This window comes from Gopherus evgoodei, chromosome 24 (genome assembly GCF_007399415.2).
Source record: "Gopherus evgoodei ecotype Sinaloan lineage chromosome 24, rGopEvg1_v1.p, whole genome shotgun sequence".
NCBI classification, from domain to species: Eukaryota; Metazoa; Chordata; order Testudines; family Testudinidae; genus Gopherus; species Gopherus evgoodei.
Window position 1 is genome coordinate 5,573,317 of NC_044345.1, and position 19,603 is coordinate 5,592,919.

General features: G+C 49.9%; 1 protein-coding gene across 8 annotated transcripts in view; it reads right to left on the reverse strand.

Moving 5' to 3' along the window:
- LOC115639402 (perilipin-2-like) overlaps window positions 1-19,603 on the reverse strand; it is a 54,008-nt gene that overhangs the window by 6,656 nt on the left and 27,749 nt on the right. For 3 of the 8 annotated variants that reach the window (XR_003997653.1, XR_003997655.1, XR_003997654.1), the window contains 3 exons: window positions 11,309-11,424; window positions 10,029-10,218; window positions 763-847 (listed from right to left, as the gene is read on the reverse strand). The exons of 1 other annotated variant lie outside the window; for it this stretch is intronic. Coding sequence is in view for 3 of the 7 variants with exons in the window: in XM_030542108.1 (XP_030397968.1) it covers window positions 719-847 (129 nt within the window). In the remaining 4 variants the exon portion in view is untranslated. Of the gene's footprint in view, window positions 1-448; window positions 848-10,028; window positions 10,219-11,308; window positions 11,425-19,603 lie in introns of those variants that run through there. 4 more of the 8 variants (XM_030542110.1, XR_003997656.1, XM_030542109.1 and 1 more) reach the window with 4 other exon arrangements.

A 19,603-nucleotide genomic window follows, 5' to 3' on the forward strand; every position in this document is an offset into this window, starting at 1 on the left:
AGTCTACCCTGTGGAACACCCTGCCACAGGATATTAATTGAGGAACTTCCTGCTACAGAACAATGTCTCAGGTTAACTTATCAGTTTAGCTGCAGGGTATTAACTCGTTCTGCTCAGCCCCTCCAATTCTATTCTATTCCTGGCCTAAAGCTTCCCAGCCCAGAACCAGAGACGTTTCATTTCGTCCTTATCATTTTGACTTTATAATATAATAAATATACTATTAACCTAGTGCTTATATAGCATATTTCATCCATAGACTTCTAAGTGCTTCATTTCCCCCATGTTACAGATGGGGAAACAGAGTGGGAAGTCTCCCAGCAGATCACTGGCAGAGCTTGGAATGAGCCCAGATCTCCTGAGTCGCTGGTCAGTCCTCTAGCCACTAGGACACTCTGCCTCCCTATATAATAGGTGAAATGATAAAGTCGAAATGAAACAATTTCGATAAGGTCATCACGCATGATTTCATATTATTTCATTTTGCAAAAGATTCCGAGATTTTGATTTTCTGCCCAGATCTGCATGCTCACATCTCTTTGCCCAAGGAGGAGAGGTCCCTGCCCTCCCAGAGCTGGCTGGCCACAGGGGATGAAGAGCGAGTCTTCTTGGCAAGGGCATCCCGATTCAGGGTGGCGGGGAGCCCTCTCCGGATTAGCGACGGGGTGAACCTGTGACCGCTCCCATCCTGGATGCTGTGCTTGCTGCTTGTGCCTCCCTAGCTCGATCGCCTCCTCTGGATGAGCTGGACGGGGGTGGGATGCTGGGGGAAGCCAGGCTGGGGGCTTGGATCTGAGTCACTTGTCTCAGTCAGAGCAACCAGAGCGCGGTGGAGTCGACGTCTCAGCTGGATGGGAACAAGAAGAAGAACCTGGAGAGGTCACCGGCAGGGAATCACACTCATACACCCCCGCCACCAGCACCTGTCCCTCCTAACGTCCTGATGTGAGTCTATTTTCCTCCCCACCTATACGAGCCATTAACGGCTCTTATGTAAGACCCGGAAAGCACAGGGTCACCTTGCTCAGATGTGATTAGAAAGTGCTGCTGGGAACAGTCCCTTCTGGAAGCTGCTGCCTTCAAGCCAGTCAGGCCCTGTACAGATGCCTGGCATAGCTGGTCTTACCGGGCCGGCCTCCTGGTCTGGTGAGACCCCAGCTCCCCCCTGGACCGGTTCCGGGCCAGTCAGTGGGGCTGGGGAGAAGACTGGGCTGTAATGAATGGAAAAGGGGCTCTCACCGAGTCTGGTGGACACATACAGACGCTGTGGTTCTCTAACTCCCAGCTCGTGCTGCCTTGGGTTCAGGGGTGGCAATAGGTATTTTGCCGCCCCAAGCACGTCAGGCAGGCTGCCTTCGGTGGCTTGCCTGCAAGAGGTCCCCAGTTCTGCGGATTCGGCAGCACGCCTGCGGGAGGTCCGCCGAAGCCGCTGGACCAGCAGACCCTCCGCAGGCAAGCCGCCGAAGGTAATCTGCCTGCCACCCTCGCGGCGACCGGCAGAGCACCCCCGCATGGCTTGCCGCCCCACGCACGTGCTTGGCATGCTGGTGCCTGGAGCTGCTCCTGCGTGGATGCACAGGGTCTACCTAGGCTGACCCCTCCATAGGGAGCACCCATTCTCTGTCTATGAGAAGCTGGATCTTCACTGCGGGGGAAACAGAGGGACTTACACAGGCATACTGGGAGAGTTTACAAAGGGTTAACCGCCCCTCTGCATCCTCAGCCAAATCTCCCCCGTGGCTACCATCAGCCAAGATTTTGGTACTACATGAGGGAGCTACCCCAGATGGAAACATTCACCGTTCACTGCACGAGTGGCTGTTTGAAAAGAACAAGGAGTCCGGTGGCACCTTCAAGACTAACAGATTTATTTGGGCATAAGCTTTCGTGAGTAAAAAACCAGACTCCTTGTTGTTGTTTGGCTACAGACTAACAGGGTTACCGCCTGATGTTTGAAAAGAAACGTTTTCAGGGCTGGATCTGTGCTTTCAGAGTCCCTTGAGCTCCCAGGAACTCCACAGGTTTTACCTCAGTTAATAGCCTGCAGCCGTGCACTCTGTAGGTTAACCTCCATTACTGTCACACTGGGATGGCTAAGCAGCAAAGAATCCTGTGGCACCTTATAGACTAACAGATGTTTTGGAGCATGAGCTTTTGTGGGTGAATACCCACTTCACCCACGAAAGCTCATGCTCCAAAACATCTGTTAGTCTATAAGGTGCCACAGGATTCTTTGCTGCTTTTACAGATCCAGACTAACACGGCTACCCCTCTGATACTGGGATGGCTGTAACAGGGGCTGGAGGCACTCGGCACTAGAGCTGGCCAAAAAAAGCAGAATTCCCATCTCCCAGGAAATGCAGAACTTAGAAATGGTGTCTACACTCGTTTGGGACCCCAGGCTAAGGAAACCAGAGCTCCAGTGTCTACACTGCATTATGTGGGCACATGGCCAACCACCATAACCCAGACTTTCTAGTGACCTCCCAAAACGTGGCCGCTCCAGTCCTTCATTCGTGATGCAATGCGGGAAACCTCGACTGTCCACCAAACCTGACTGTCCAGAGGACAAAGAACCTGGGGCAGCGGGATTATGGGATATTTTTGGTGGACTCCCAGAGTATGAATCCAGTGTGGCTGTGTCTACACTGCAAAGCAATAAGGCGTGGACCCTGAATCCTGACTTGACTCAGGCTCAGACCCTCTGCTCCTGGGAGATGCAGGTGGGGAGGGGTCCTGAGGCCTGGGTTAGTGTGATTTGTGTGTAGACAAAAGCGGGGTTAGGTATGAGGCTGAGTCAGCACCCTGGCTGTACACTACAGTGTAGAAATGCTTTGGAGTACCTTTCCCAGACCCGAAGAAGAGCTCGGTGTACTTCAAAAGCTCATCTTTCGCTTGCTATCAGCAGCTGGTCCAATAAAGGATATTACCTCACCCACCCACCCTCCCCCAGGGTGACCAGATGTCCCGATTTTATAGGGACAGTCCTGATTTTGGGGGCTTTTTCTTATATAGGCTCCTATTACCTCCCACCTCCTGTCCTGATTTTTCACACTTGCTGTCTGGTCATCTGCCCCCTGCTCCTCTCTTACAAATAATTAAATAGCCCTTGGGCCAAAGAGACAGGCCGACTCTCCAGCCCAGTGGTTGCATTCAAGTCCTTGCTCTGACTCAGACAGAGAAGAGATCCAAGCCTGGGCCTCCCACGTGCCCGTCTTAACCAACAGGCTGTTGGCTATTTTGGGGCAGGTCTCTCTCCCTCTAGGCACAAATTCCATCCTGGGCCTAAGCAACCTTCCTGGCAACATTTTCATCTAAACCAACGTACTGTCGGGCACGTTCCCTGGAAACCGACACATTCCCCCCGAAACAGCATTTTGCAAAGCAGAAAATTTTTTTGCCTGCAACTTTTTTGTCCAGTTACAACCCCACCCCCACCCTGAACCAGCCGTTCGGCTCAGGCCCCCACAGCACGAGAGTTACTGACACTGGATCTCTCCGCTGCCCCGCTGATGCCAGACAGCAGAGAGCTGCTGAGCCCCAGACCTGCCCCACTCCCCAGTGACCCCTGGCTGCTGTACATCCTGCAGGCCTCACACATGAGTTCATTGTCTTTCCAGAAGGTATTTACTAGCTTTGTTTTAGGAGGCAGCTTACGGGACGGCACCCGGCTGTCTGGAGAAGCCGGACCAGGCGAGCATCTGGTACGTAACGGTGACTTTCACCCAAGCCACAAGAATTGCGGCCCCTGGAGCAGGCTTATGGTCCATCTAGAGTGCGGTACCCACCCCCGCCAGTCAGACAGTAGCTCCCCCAGCTCACTTATGCCCAGGCCATGCTATATGGGAGAGAGTCTGGTGACTGGATGGAGCCCTGCAGCATGAAGTTGAAGACCCCTTCCTTTAGGGTCCTAGCAGGTGCAATCCTTATTGATACAAACATCTAATTCTTTTCTGAATGTCACTGAGCTCCTTGGCAGGGTGATATTCAGTAGCAGTGAATCCCACAGGTTAACCTCACTAACATCCTGTAGCAGAGAGTTCCACAGGCAAACCTCACTAATACCCAGTAGCAGTGAATCTCACAGGTTAACCTCACTAATATCCTGTAGCAGAGAGTTCCACAGGCAAATCGGACTACTATCCAGCACGTTAAATCACATTAAAACCACTAGTTAACCACAGTGATATCCTGGAACAGAGAGTTCCAGAGGCAAATCTCAGTAATACACAGCAGCTGTGAGTCCCACAAGTTAACCTCACTAATATCCTGTAGCAGAGAGTTCCTCAGGTGAACCACATTAAAACCCAACAGCAGTGTGTCCTGCAGATTAACCACAGCAATAGCTCATCGTAAAGGGTGGGTCTCACTTTGTTGGGTTTATTTTCTGTCTACCAGAGACTGTGAAACAGGTAGCAGAGTGGGAGCAAGACAGAAATAGAATATCTCTGGGGCAGGGCCTGTCTCTTTGTTCTATGTTCATACAGACCCCCTAACACCATGGGGTCATTACTGGGGTTCTCAGGTGCTACCATCAGACAAATATAATAAGACCAGTAAAACACTGAATCATAGACTCATAGACTTTAAGGTCAGAAGGGACCATTATGATCATCTAGTCTGACCTCCTGCACAATGCAGGCCACAGAATCTCACCCACCCACTCCTGTATCAAACCCCTAACCTATGTCTGAGATATTGACGTCCTCAAATCATGGTTTAAAGACTTCAAGCTGCAGAGAATCTTCCAGCAAGTGACCCGTGCCCCACACCGCAGAGGAAGGCAACCCCCCCCCCCCCCAGGGCCTCTGCCAATCTGCCCTGGAGGAAAATTCCTTCCCAACCCCAAATATGGCTATCAGCTAAACCCTGAGCATGTGGGCAAGACTCACCAGCCAGACACCCAGGAAAGAATTCTCTGTAGTAACTCAGATCCCACCTCATCTAACATCCCATCACAAGCCATGGGGCACATTTACTGCTAATAGTCAAAGACCAACCTCATTATACATCCCCTCCATAAGTGTATCAAGCTTAGTCTTAAAGCCAGATATGTCTTTTGCCTCGACGACTCCCCTTGGGAGGCTGTTCCAGAACTTCACTCCTCTGATGGTTAGAAACCTTCATCTAATTTCAAGTCTAAACTTCCTGATGGCCAGTTTATACCCATTTGTTCTTGTGTCCACATTGGTACTGAGCTTAAACAATTCCTCTCCCTCCCTGGTATTTATTCTTCTGATATATTTGTAGAGAGCAATCATATCTTACCCCAGCCCTAGGAGAAATTAGTGGATCTCGTGTGACTTCTGACAATTCTGGGCCATCCAAACTGAATCTACTCAGCCCTTTTGTTCATGATCCAGAACCAAGTGCCAAATTGACAAAAGGCTTTGCAAAAATCACCTCCGTGAGCTAGGTACCTAACTCCCATTGACTTTCAATATGAGTTAGGCACTTGACCGCCATAGGCACTTTTGTAAATCTCACTAAATGCACCTCTAGGTACCTAACTATTGCCGTGAATCTGCTCTCAAATCTAGCAAAAGGGTTTTGCTATTTGATTCGGGTCCGGTTCTTATACAGCCCTCACCACTGTGTCACCTGAGCACCTCCCAGCCAACACAACGAGCACTTGTAGCATGCAATTCCACCCAAGGGGAAAATCACAAGAGGGTTTTTTGTTTCGGTCGGATGTACCCATTCTATGGCTGTGTTCTGTGCTCGTTATTATAGGCGGTGGGTCAAAGACGTGCACCTCGCACTCGGAACAGAAAGTAGTAGTGTCTGAGGCGCTGCAGCTTTTATCCTGGCCCCAAAAATTAAAGGGCTGGGTTAGGAGTTGAGGTTCTGACCCTTGTCCCAGCCTCTAATCGGAGCCCTCCCCGGTCCTTCTCCAGACTGAAACACAAGGCCAGGAGATGAAAGTAATATTATTTTCAAGGACATAAGTGTTGAAGACTGAAATGTAGGGGGGGAAATTAGATGATGGGAGAATTCAGGCCAGATTCTGATGCACGGCACCCTTTCTGCAGTTACTGGAGCTAGGGGCAGGTTCTGATCTCCACGAGACTGATGTGAATCTGGAGTCACTCCATTGTAGTCAATAGAATCGTGGGCTGATTCTGATCCCCATTATACCACTGTAAACCCAGAGTAACCCTACTGGAGTCAATGGAGGTAGGGTCAGATTCCCAGTTACATTGGTGTATACATCCATGGAAGACAAGGGATTCACTCTGGATTTGCACTGGTGTACCTGAGATCAGAGTCTGTCCTTCAGGCTTCTGGGAACAGAACATGCTTTCAGGAAGACATATGAATAATGTCCTGTTGTCAATTTCCCCCTTTGCTTGCTACACAAACTGCCCTCCCGGCGCTTCAGACACCCCCTTAACGGTTTCGGAGACGCAGCTGCGGCTCGGCTCATTGACTCGAGCAGGGCGAAAACGCTTTAGCGCTTTGATTTGTCAGGGTAATGAATGCTCCAATGACAAAGCAGAGAAGGAGCCTGGGGAGGAGGAAGAGAAATCACATCTAGTTCTTCTACTCTCCTGTTCACTCTACTGTCATAGTACAGACTGTTCCGAGTGCCCTGCACTTTGCCACTAGCAGCATGGCCAGCCGACAGTGCATGGCAGAGCCAAAGTAGCCCCCGGCCATCGCCCCTGTTCAGGAGAAGTGCAATTCCCTCCTGGGGGAAATCTGGCTAGAGCACAGGCCATGCCAGGGGAGGCTTTGTTGCCAGCAGAGGTTGGCGTGACGGGAACATGGCTATTGCATTAAGTCACGAGTGGTTCACGAGGCCCTGAGGTGCTTTGGAAGAGAGTGACCTGGCCATTCATCTTCTGGTGGGCCCCATGGCTTCAAAGAGAGGCTGTCTGGAACTGAAGGTCTTACGCCGCGGATACACAGAGACATAGGCAACGCCAGCCTGGATCAGACCCAGTGTCTGCCTAGTCCAGTGTCCCGTCTCTAGCACTGATCAGCACCAGATTCTTCAGTGGAAGAAGGAAGGAACCCACACCCCAGAAGCTGGGGCAGCTGCCAGAATGAAACTTCTAGCTAGAGCTTCATTCTTTGTACATCAGTAACATCGCAGGGGTCCAACTGAGACTGGGGCCCCATTGTGTCAGGCGCTGCCCAGGAATCTATAATAGCAATCCTGCCCCAAAGAGCTTACAAACACCACAGACACGACACACAAAGGAAGGACTGTTCTCAACAGCTTACAGGTGCGGAAACTGAGGCACAGTGATTTACTTGTCACACACAGGGAGTCTGGGGCCAGGAATTGTACCTTGAATCACACTGCAATGTTTTAACCACAAAACCATCCATCCTGTTTAAATCCCCTGCCCTCAATCGGAGCTATCGGGAGGGCTGGGGGCGAGGGGGGAGGGGGCGGGAAACAAGATGCAAAGCAGAATCAGGTCCCTGTAGCCGAAACCCACAGCTGCTGTCTGACACCCTTAGCCACATGGACACAAGGTCGCTTTAAACCCCCAGCCTGGCCTGACTTCAGCTGTGCCAGGAGCTTTGCTTCAATAGGCACAAGAGCTGGCGGTCAGGGATAGCAGTTGACTTCACGCAGCACAAGCGTGTGTGAACAAGTGCCAGGGGACACAGGGGATTAAGGGCTCTTTGACTGCACGCCTGGGACGATGGCGAAACAGGGCAGAACGTCCTGTGCGATAAAAGCTCACGGGGGACCCTTAGCCCAGGAAGCTAATTAACCAGAGGGGAAATGAGACATCCCGGGCCCCTTCCTGCTTCATTAACTTCTCACACCTCGGGCCTCCCATCAGGAGCTGGGGTTTGTTAGTGCACGGCCTCTGCCCGTGGGCCAGCTCCAACCTGAGCTCTCTGCAGATCCCTGTCCTGTTCTCTCACTCCCCCAGCCCCTTTTCCTCACCCTCCCCTTCCTCACACCTGGCATCTGCCTTGCTAGTGCCACTGGCTGTGGATGGAGGCATCCAACCCTGGCTTTTTACTGATTATTTGGATTGCCCTAGCCCTGGGGTAGGCAACCTATGGCGCGGGTGCCGAAAGCGGCACGTGAGCTGATTTTCAGTGGCGCTCACGCTGCCCAGGTCCTGGCCACCGGTCCGGGGGGCTCTGCATTTTAATTTAATTTTAAATGAAGCTTCTTAAACATCTTTAAAACCTTATTTACTTTACATACAACAATAGTTTAGTTATATATTATAGACTTATAGAAAGAGACCTTTTACAAACGTTAACATGTATTACTGGCACGCAAAACCTTAAATCAGGGTGAATAAATGAAGACTCGGCACCCCATTTCTGACAGGTTGCCCACCCCTGCCCTAGCAGCTGGCAACCTCAGTCACGGACCAGGCCCCCATGGGGCTGGACAGCGGCCCACAGAGCTGCAGGACACCGCGTGCTGCTCACTGCTATAGGAGACAGGATTCTTGCTGAGGGTGTCGTGACGATCAATAAAATAAAGATAGTGAGGTGGTCTCAGATACTGCAGCGATGAGGCCCGCTAAGCACCACTGAGGGATAGACAGTATCCCATTGTACAGATGGGAGACCGAGGCACAGAGAAACTAAGAATCACACAGAGAGTGTGCAGCAGAACAAAGAACTGAACTGAGGCCTACAGCATCCCCCAGGCTAGCACTTTAACAACCTGCTACCCGATCTGTACTGACTGAATTTCTAACAGCAGCCGTCTCTGGCCCATTGAAGCCAGCATGGCTCCAGGGTAGAAACCAGGGCTGCCCAGACTGGGGGGGGAGGGGGGATGTGGGGCAATTTGCCCTGGGCCCCACAGGGGGCCCAGTGAGCCCTGGCCCAGCAGTGGTCCGAGTCTTTGATGGTATTTTGGCGGCAGAGGGCCCTTCAGTGCTGCCGAAGACGCAGAGCGACTGAAGGGCCCCCCGCCACTGAAATGCCGCCAAAGAAAGACTCAGACTGCCGCCGGGTGAGTACAAGCACCGCATCTCCCCTGCTTTGCCCCAGAAGCCTTGAGTCCTCTGGGCGGCCCTGGTAGAAACTGGATCCCAGCAAGAGAAGGTGGATCCAAGTGCCACGTGATGGAACTATCTCAAAGACATTCAGTTTCCCTAATGAGCTGAAAGGGCTCTTTGCCTCTCTTACAATTAGCCTCTTCCCGGAATAAGCACCTGGAGGAGGGAGAGATGACCCTCTGAGTCACTAACTTATTAGGGCGCTGAAGGCTGCCAGCCTGGAGCTCCATCTGATTCATGCGGGGGAAACCTTCGGTCACTTGGAAGATGCTGTTACCGTCAGCTTTCCCTCCTGCCCTCCTCCCATTTCGGAGCAGTAGGAGACCTGAGATTCTCTCAGACTTAGTAGAAGCTGGTGGACACAGAAACTGCCAGCCTGAATCAGAACCATAGAGAGTGGCCAGCCTCAGCTGCTCCTGAGGAAAGTGCCAGAGAACCTGCTTCCCAGGGACATTTCTTCCTGACCCCATCAGAGGCCAGAGCTATACCCTGAGCATGAGGTTATCTATCTCAGGTCCTTTCATGGTCCCATTACCCATAGTATTGGAGCACCTCGTGACTTTCAATGCATTTACCCTCAGAACACCCTCTGTGGAGCAGGGCAGAGATGTTAGAAATGGGGAAACTGAGGCAAAGAGACAAAGTTCCCAGATCCTCAATGGGAATTAGGAGTCTAAATACTAAGTGAGTTGCCCAAGGGCACACAGAGTCAGTAGCACAGCAGGGAACTGAGTCTGGCCCCCAAAGTCTCAGGCTAGCATCCTAGCCCCTGGACCCTCCTTGAGCAACCACAGATGCCTGTGAAGTTTACCTCGTTATAAGCTTGTCCTGTCACCATGGTATCTGAGCACCTCCTGAACATTAATGCATTTACCCAGGAGGAAGGGAAATATTGTCCTTCCCATTTCACAGATGGGGAAACTGAGGCACAGAGGTTTTGGGGTTTTTTTTTTACTGTCTCACCCAAGGACATGCAGGGAGCCTGTGGCACAGCAGGGAAACACACCCAAGTCTCCTGCACCCCAAACTTACACGCTATCCACTAGGTCATGCTGTCTGCATTATTACTACTAGTAAACTGCTTCGATACTAACAGACTCCAAGATTGTGGATCAGGCTTCTCACGGCTAACAGCTGTGGGGAATTTACTTGGTGGTGGGTATGTGGGATAATGTTCCTCTAGCATGAGCAGCTCAGCCGGTGTGCAGGAGGTGCACCCCACCTGCAAAGACAGAGCATTTTTGGGAGGTCAGGCTGCTAATATTGCAGCCCACCTCCAGCGCTACCTGCAAAATCACCCCTCATGCCAGTGGACCTGCTGGAGGCAGGTGTGACAGAGACCACAGCTTCATGCAGTGCAACAGGGGGGCGCCGTATTAAATGTGTGAGCGGCTTATGTCTGATTGGTTTCTGCTTTGCAAGGGGGCTTTCCCACAGCCCCTCCGGGAACTAAAACAATGGAGGGGCCACCCCGCGGATTGGAAAGGGCTTTGGATAATTGCACCCCCTGGCCTCGTTTGCACAGACTGGGACTGAGGCTGCGTTTTTCAGTGATTAGGAAACCAAGCGAGGGCTTGAGCTTGAATGGACTGGCAGGCTGCCTTTGACTCCAACAACCTGCCAGGACCTCAGGGGACCCCAGAGTGGGGAGACAGGGACAGTTGCCATATGCCAGGGGACTCAGCAGCAGCCCCACAAGGAATTGTTCCCCAGACACATGGCTCTTGTCACTTCAGCTCTGGCAAGAATACAATGAGCAGGTGGATAACACGATTAGCGGGAGCCACTGAGAACAGAGAAGCCTTTGCTTCCTTAATGATCCCGCTATGGCAGGAAGGTAGCTGAGATCAGTGGCTCATGCCCTACTGTTCAGCAGAGGGCCATGCTAATAATAAACCGCTCATCACAGGCAAGGATGGAGGAGCAGGTTAGGTAACACGGTGGTGGAGGTGACGGTGGGGAATAATAATGAGCTCTTATAAAAGACGCAGCTCTCAAAGTATTTTGCAAAGAGGGGTGTCATTACCCTGCTGACGATGGGGAAACTGAGGCACCAGGAGGGACTGGCCCCCCAACGTCTACACTGCATCTTGGAGCGAGCCTCCCAGCCTGGGTTCGCCAGCAATGCTAAAAATAGCCTTGCAGATGTCACGACTGGGGCTGGAGCTGGTGCTCTCAGACCTGGGGTTAGGATGACCAGATGTCCCGATTTTATAGGGGCAGTCCTGATTTTGGGGGCTTTTTCTTATATAGGCTCCTATTACCCCCCACCCCCGTCCTGATTTTTCACATTTGCTGTCTGGTCACCCTACCTTGGGTGGGGTCTCAAAAGCCAGAGCCTGAGCATCAACGCGACGTCTAGACAGCTGCCAGATGCACTGCAGACGGACCCTAGGCCTGATGAACAGTGACTGAAGCACACGCCTGTCTGGAAATGGAGTGAAGAATACAGATGCGGTCCCCGAATTGGGGCCCTAACTGAGGGCCACATTTTCCAAAGGGCTCCAAGCTCCCGCTGCGACTCTGAGGAGCAGATTTTCCAAGGAGTTTAGTGCCGGGGGCTTTGGAAAAGTGTCACGAGTACGGGAGCTGCTTGGAACAGAGCGCCTTTGGCAACCTGGTCCCTTTGCAAAATCTAGTGCCATGGACAACTAGCGACTCTAAGCCCACGCCTGCAACTGGAATCTGGAGCTGCGACCCCCTCGTGCAGACAGTTTGCACGGGTGCAACATGATTCTGCACTGGTGCAGCTTCTCCCCAATGTAAAGAGTGCTTAGAGGTTTGCACCAACATCCATTGCAAACAAGGTCCAAGGGCTTTCTATAATGACGATCACCATAGCATGTAAGTGCACCTGGTACCTATGCAGCTATCACAGTGTCTCTATCTCCCCATGGACATCCTAAAGAGACTCTCACAAACTTGGCTGGGGTTTTCCCAGGAGCCAACTTCATAGCCCTAATTTGGAGGTTCCTTGCAGGATCAGGCCCTGTCGCATTTTCCATCCCCAAAACTTGGGAAGGGAGAAATGCAGCCAGAGCAAACGCTGCCCCCATCCTCAGCCTCCAGGAAGTAGAGGATGCATCTGGTCATCTACCCATTTCCTTTCCAATATCCCCTTCCCTTCGCTCTTACGCAGGGAGCACTCAGTCCTGCAGGGCTCATCTCCGGCGACAAGAAGTTATTTCCTTGTGCCACCCACTGCCTGATTCTCCCGGAGGGATTAAGAGCGTGGCAGGAAGCTGACTCCTGAGAGATCAGACCTGCAACCTGACCCTGGTCCCATTACCTGCCCACACCCCACCCATCTCCTCTGGGAAGCGCTCTGGCTGTCAGAACTGCACTCATAGCCAGCTGATGGAACAACTTCGTGGCTACTTAGGGCTGCACATCTGACACTGTACAACATCCCATGGCTGCTTGGAACACCACAGCACATGGATAAATATAACTCAAGTGCTCCTGCTCCAAAAACACAGGCTTCTGCCATCTGAGTGACGAGAAAATCTCCTCCAGCTATTAGCAACACAGGGCCTGTGACACACATGATATTATGAGCACTGGGCTATGTTTCTTCTCAGTTCAAAGCTTCAGCACTCTGAGGTATGGGAGAATCTCCGCTAGCTTTTAGCAGTATAGGGCCTATGACACAGAGACCATGTGACCACTAGGCTAGGCTTCCACAGTTCCAAAGTGACATTCTTGTATGTCTCTCTCTTTCCATATTTTTGTTCCGACAACAGCTGATGGGCTTTAACCATTCACTGTGCCTATGAAATACAGAGTCGGATGGGATGGGGGTGTGTGTCACAGATGGATTTAATGTTAAAGATATCTTGCAAGATGTTGCCAAAGGAGCTAGTTGCTAGACAGGTTAGACAGACACACCCAGCAAGCTACGAGTGCAGGATAAAGCATTCATCTGATAGATTAGACAGTCCTTGTCTGAACGCAAGAAATTAATTTAAACCAGTTTAAAAAGATTGACTTAACCTGGCACAAATCCCCCGTGTGGATGCTTTTAATCTGGTTTAGGAACAGGTTTAAGCTAAACTGAAGTGGCTCTTTATTGACAAACTGAACCAAAATAAACCCAGTTTCAATCCAAAATAAAAGCCTGCACACAAGGGTTAAGGAAATCATTTTTTTTTAAATCACCCTGGCATCGTTTTCTTGTGTGGACACCCTTAGATGAGGTTACACAAATCCTACGAGGCTATGTGAAGGGAAGTAATAGCTAAATCAAACAGATGACCCAGCTCATTGTGATCTGCAGAATATAGCTAGTGAAGGAGGTTAGCATGACCAGCTGCCTCAAGCCACTTCATACATTGCTGATGCTGCTACCGACTCAGGCTACGTGAAAACTCCCATCGGAGCATTCCTCGCTTGGCCCCCTCAGCCCTTCTCGACACGGCTCTTCCGAGCTGACGGGCCTCGTAACAACTTCCAGCAAGCATCCAGCGCCGATTCGTTTGTCCTTCAAAAGAACGACCTCACGCCACCTGACGTTATCCCCAATCTATCAGCTCTTCAGCTGCAAGCTCTGTTCCCCTGAGAGAACAGGATGGGCAAACTGAACTCCCCAGCCTGAAGTGGCCTCCAGACAAAGCCCGCAGCTGATCTAGTCATTCTTCCCTCTGCTCGGCTCTCTTCTCTGAATGAGGGAGCTGGTTTGTGATTTATTTATTCAATCCCTCGTTTTAATCCCTTTTCTCGTCCCTGCCGGGATGCTGTGCTGTCAGCAAGGGCAGCAGGCCCACGTCTTTTGATCTGGGCGGCCGCTCTTTCATCGCAGCCCTTTGCCCTTTCAACCTACCTCGTTGCCCCTTCCAGAAAGCTACGCTTCTTAATACAGAGCTAGCTGGCAAAATTCCATCCCGTCACCTGTCCGTGGGGCCGAAACCACTCTGCAATTGTTAACCAGCTCGGCTGGATTGCTTCACAGGGCGATCTGCCTGCCTCCCAAACGAATTTTAGGTATGCTGCCTCCGCCAGGGTCAGTGTGCAAGTCTCTGGAAGTAAGTTCAAGAGGAGGACGTTGCAATCTCTATGATTTTCTGGAAGTATGCTGATGAGTGTGACTATAACGTAACTAAAATCTGCTTCATGCAAAAGGTCTCTCGTAAGGTATCATTACAAAGCTTATAATCTACTGAATGTGATCATCCTATTTGTATAAATGGATCACTCTCGTACAGATGCTCCCTGGGTTAGGCAAGACCCAGCTTACGCAAATCCGGACTTACGGAAAAAATTCCATAAGCTTTTTTTTTTTGGCGTAATTGTTGGGTATACGTTCCTGACTTACGCAAAATTTGACTTACGCAAGGCATTCCGGAATGCATAAACTGGGGAGCATCTGTATCCAAAACGAGAAATATTTCCTAGCATAGCTTCAGTACCATGGCTTGGTGGTTGGGTCTCCATAGATTATAATGGGCACCTTGGGGGTACACAGAGGTCTTTGCGGGGGTGCATCGACTCATCTAGATATCTGCCTGGTTAAAAAGCCCTAGCCAAGTCAGTACCAGCTAAAATTTCATACCATGACTTGTTTATACTGCTCTAGAGGCTATACACTGAAATGTAAGTGAAAGATTTCTATTGCAATTGATTTCTTTTATAATTATATGGTAAAGAGGAGAAAGTCAGCGAGTTTTCAGTAATGGCGCTTGTGACACTTGTGTATTTTTAGGTCGGATTTTGTAAGCAAGTCGTTTTGAAGTGAGGTGAAACTTAGGGGTATGCAAGGGGTAAACAGCAGATGGCCACATCTAAGCAGCAAGGTTCTAGCCCTGGTTCTGCAGGAGCGTGGGTCTGCGAGTTGCAATGCAACGGGGTGTGTGGGGGTGGATTACAGCCTCTTTGTTAAGCCTGCAAAGTACCTTAGCAAGCTCATGTCCGCCCAGCACCTGGTTTAGGTCACATCTACAGGGTCACATTAATATCAAGTTACATGGCAGCTCCTGCCTGGCTTCTCCCAACCCTCCCCTCTTTGGAGTAGGAGAAGCAGCTCTATATTTTTCCAGAACATGAAACCTGAGTGTTTGCATTCCCAGTCCTCCTGAGTAGGTCAATATTTAACCACTAGGAACCCAGCCAAGAACCCCCGGCTTCTGCGGTGCTTTTAATCTCTCGGGGAGGCAGCTAATAGTACAAGGATCCTGTTTGGTTTATACTTGCCTTGGATTGCACAAAGGGCATTTAAATTCCCTCCCCTGCTGGGTTTACTGCCCCTGCCTGGTGAGAAGAGTCAGCTGGAGTCACACCTTCCCTACTGTCTCTCACATGGTGTACGTGCAGCACCTTGCACAACGGGAACCTGATGGCGACTGGTGTCATACAGGGAGTCAGTCTTTAGAGCTCTATGCACTACTGTCATACTAATTAACAGACCAGGAATAAGGTCCTAACTAATTTGCGATACTGCGGAAATTGCGGATCCTGTAATATTAGGCTTCTGCTGCAAATTTGATTTTAATTGGCTTACTTTGCACAGTTCGCAATTTTGCACATGTTTTTAGGTTTGCAACACACACTTTTCCCCCCCATTAGTACAGTAGAACCCCACAGCAGCTGGAGCTCGGACTGTCAGTCCTGCGTATTGACTAATCTAGTTGCAGCAAAATATCTAGTATTCAAAAAAAAAATTAGCAGGCATAACATGGTACTTGAGTGTTTACATTTTTCCAGCAAATTTTTCTTAAACAAATAGATCTTCTCTGGCTTTTTCAAAATGCCACAATTAAAAAAGGTCAATTATTACTTTTCCGTTATTTTCTATGTGTTGTCTGCAACTCAGATGCAATTATTGGACAATCATCTTGCGATTCAAGTAGGGCCTTAATAATGAGTAGCAATCATTGCATAGTCTGTGATTACAAGCTGGGACATTATTAAGAGGACTTTAAAATCCTCTCATTTCAGGGCATGAACTGATCTGTATTTTCCATATGCAACAATGTGTCCTTCAGTGCAACTGACTTATTTTAGATTCAGAGCAAAGAAAGAAAGAACCAAAATAAAGTCCCTACCCCCACACCCACCCCACCACTCCCATAACTGCTGGACTCCGCCTCCCAAAATAGCTGCCTGTCCCTGCAGTCTGGCAAGTTCTAGAGATTTAAAACGGCAGGACACAGAAAATGGAATTATACCAGTGACACACTCGTTACTCATAGACTTTAAGGTCAGAAGGGACCATTATGATCATCTAGTCTGACCTCCTACACAATGCAGGCCACAGAATCTCATTAACCCACTCCTGTAACAAACCCCTAACTTATGTCTGAGTTATTGAAGTCCTCAAATTGTGGTTTGAAGACCTCAAGGTGCAGAGAATCCTCCAGCAAGTGACCCATGCCCCATGTTGCAAAGGAAGATGAAAAACCTCCAGGGCCTCTGCCAATCTGCCCTGGAGGAAAATTCCTTCTTGACCCCAAATATGGCGATCAGTGAAACCCTGAGCATGTGGGCAAGACTCACCAGCCAGCACTCAGGAAAGAATTCTCTGCAGTAACTCAGATCGCACCCCATCTAAACATCCCATCACAAACCACTGGGCATACTTACCTGCTGATAATCAAAGATCAATTGCCAAAATGAGGCTATCCCATCATACCATCCCCTCCATAAACTTATCAAGCTTAGTCTTAAAGCCAGATATGTCTTTTGCCCCCACCGCCGCACAGGTTGGGGAGCCAGCCAGAAATCTCCCAACCTGACACAGCATTGCAGAGGAGCGGCCATCCCAGATCAGATCGATGGTCCATCTAGACCACACCCCTATCTCAGGTAGTGGCCAGAACCAGTTGTTTCAGAGGAAGGTGCATTCTAGAAGCGGGGCTATTAAATCAAATCCTCCCAGCTGTCAGAGACAGGCCATTGGACTGCCACTCCAGCAGTTCTTAGGAGCTGCATATTTCAGTCTCAGCTTACAAATTATTTTAACACAGAAAAGAAACACTGGAGAAATAACCCCTGGCTGCCTGGAAGGAGAAATAGCTCAGCTTCATCACATCCACCTACGCTTATGAGCAAATTTTCAATAAGGTAACAAGTTTTTTCCCCAAATGCCAGCAAAGGCAGTCTTAACATGGGAGCAATGGGAATGGAGGCCAGAGATGCCATGGCGAAGAGGAGACCTGCCTACTAAAGGAGAAGGGGAATTCAAGGTTTCAAGCATTCAAAGAGACAGGACAAGGGCAAAATGCTTCCGATAGCCTTTGGAGTGCAGTAGAATTCGGTCCCCGGTGCCTTGCTTAGTTTTGAAGAGAGCGGGTTGGAAAAATTTCGACAGCAACTAGCAGTTTTGACAAAATCTAACCATCTTGCCAGATTGTGATGAATTTTGTTGACACACCAAAGTTGAAGCGTTGTGTTAGTGTCATTTTGATTCATTTTGACTTTCATAGATTCATAGATTCTAGGACTGGAAGGGACCTTGCGAGGTCATCGAGTCCAGTCCCTTGCCCTCATGGCAGGACCAAATACCGTCTAGACCATCCCGGATAGACATTTCTCTAACCTACTCTTAAATATCTCCAGAGATGGAGATTCCACAACCTCCCTAGGCAATTTATTCCAGTGTTTAACCACCCTGACAGTTAGGAACTTTTTCCTAATATCCAACCTAAATCTCCCTTGCTGCAGTTTAAGCCCATTGCTTCTTGTTCTATCCTTAGAGGCTTAGGTGAACAAGTTTTCTCCCTCCTCCTAATGACACCCTTTTAGATACCTGAGAACTGCTATCATGTCCCCTCTCAGTCTTCTCTTTTCCAAACTAAACAAACCCAATTCTTTCAGCTTTCCTTCATAGGTCATGTTCTCTAGACCTTTAATCATTCTTGTTGCTCTTCTCTGGACCCTCTCCAGTTTCTCCACATCTTTCTTGAAATGCGGTGCCCAGAACTGGACACAATACTCCAGCTGAGGCCTAACCAGCGCAGAGTAGAGCAGAAGAATGACTTCTCATGTCTTGCTCACAATACACCTGTTAATGCATCCCAGAATCACGTTTGCTTTTTTTGCAACAGCATCACACTGTTGGCTCATATTTAGCTTGTGGTCCACTATATCCCCTAGATCCCTTTCTGCTGTACTCCTTCCTAGACAGTCTCTTCCCATTTTGTATGTGTGAAACTGATTTTTCCTTCCTAAGTGGAGCACTTTGCATTTGTCTTTGTTAACCTTCATGCTGTTTACCTCAGACCATTTCTCCAATTTGTCCAGATCATTTTGAATTATGACCCTGTCCTCCAAAGCAGTTGCAATCCCTCCCAGTTTGGTATCATCTGCAAACTTAATAAGCGCACTTTCTATGCCAATATCCAAGTCGCTGATGACATAGTCTATTAGTGTATTACAATAATACAGTATTTTTGTTACCTCTAATGTGATGTTTAGGCTAGTTGATATTTGAAATGCAAATCAAAATGAGCTGAAATGACACGGGTGAAAGGAAATGTTCCAATGATCTTGAATCAACATTTTTCAGGATTTTTGTTGGGTGGAAAATTCCTACAGTTCTGCTTTTTGTTCCAAATGGAAGTGGATTTTCCCCCCCCAAAAAATGCTAGACTGTCCCCTGCAAGGGAAATGCCAGTTCCCAACCAGCACTGGTTTCCCAGACTTGCTCTAAAAGCTTTGGCCGAACCCAGTGTTGAGCCATCGCTCTTCAGCGGCAGCCCAGGGAGGGAGTTATTCCAGACATGCCTTCCCAAGGCAAGCAGTCAAGATCAGATCATCAGCATTGCACCTGCTTAATTGCCCAGAGAGGGAGCAGGGGCTTTATCTCCCTCATCGACCCCCCTTGGGCATTGCTGCAGCCTGACTGTGCATAGCACCAGCGAGGTGGGAGAGCAGGGGTTGCTTCCTGTTGTTGTATCTACACATTGGGTGGCTACTGAGAGAAGGGGAGGGGACTGGATGTGACCGTTCACACCTTCCCTGCCCTGTCATCAGTTGTTTAGCTTTGCAGGGGGCTCCTCAGGAAGGAAGCTGAAGACACCCAGCTGCGTGTGAACAACCATGGAGAGTGATGCTGTTTGTTTTAGCAACCCTATCCCCGCTCGGCCCTCCATCAGCAACCCTACAATACCGATCCAGCCACTGCAGCCCAGCCCCTCCTAGTAACCTACAAAAACAGTCCACTACTGTGTGCAGCCCAGCCCCCTCTAGCAACCCCACAGTAATAAGCCAGTGCATGCCTCCCAGCCCCTACTAGCAACCCTACAATAACAATCCGGGGCATGCAGCCCTCGCTAGCAACACGATACTAAGACAGCGGTTGCGGTTTCACTGCTCTGGGACCTGCGCTAGCCCAATTAAAGCGGTGCTCATACCCCATGATTGCAGTCTAGCCATACCCCCCAATCACTTGGTGTCGTCGTTGCAGTGAAGACTAGCCTCTAGAGCAGTGGTCCCCAACCTTTTCCATGTGGCGGGCGCCGGACAACTAGCCGCCGAGGACCGTGGCCGCTGGACAAGCAGACACGGAAATGATGCCGAGAAGCGGCAACATCAAGAAGTGTGGCTGCTGAAATGCCGCCGAGAAGCAGTGTCCTCAAGAGACGCCGCCGAAAATCAGCGGCATTTCGGCAGCA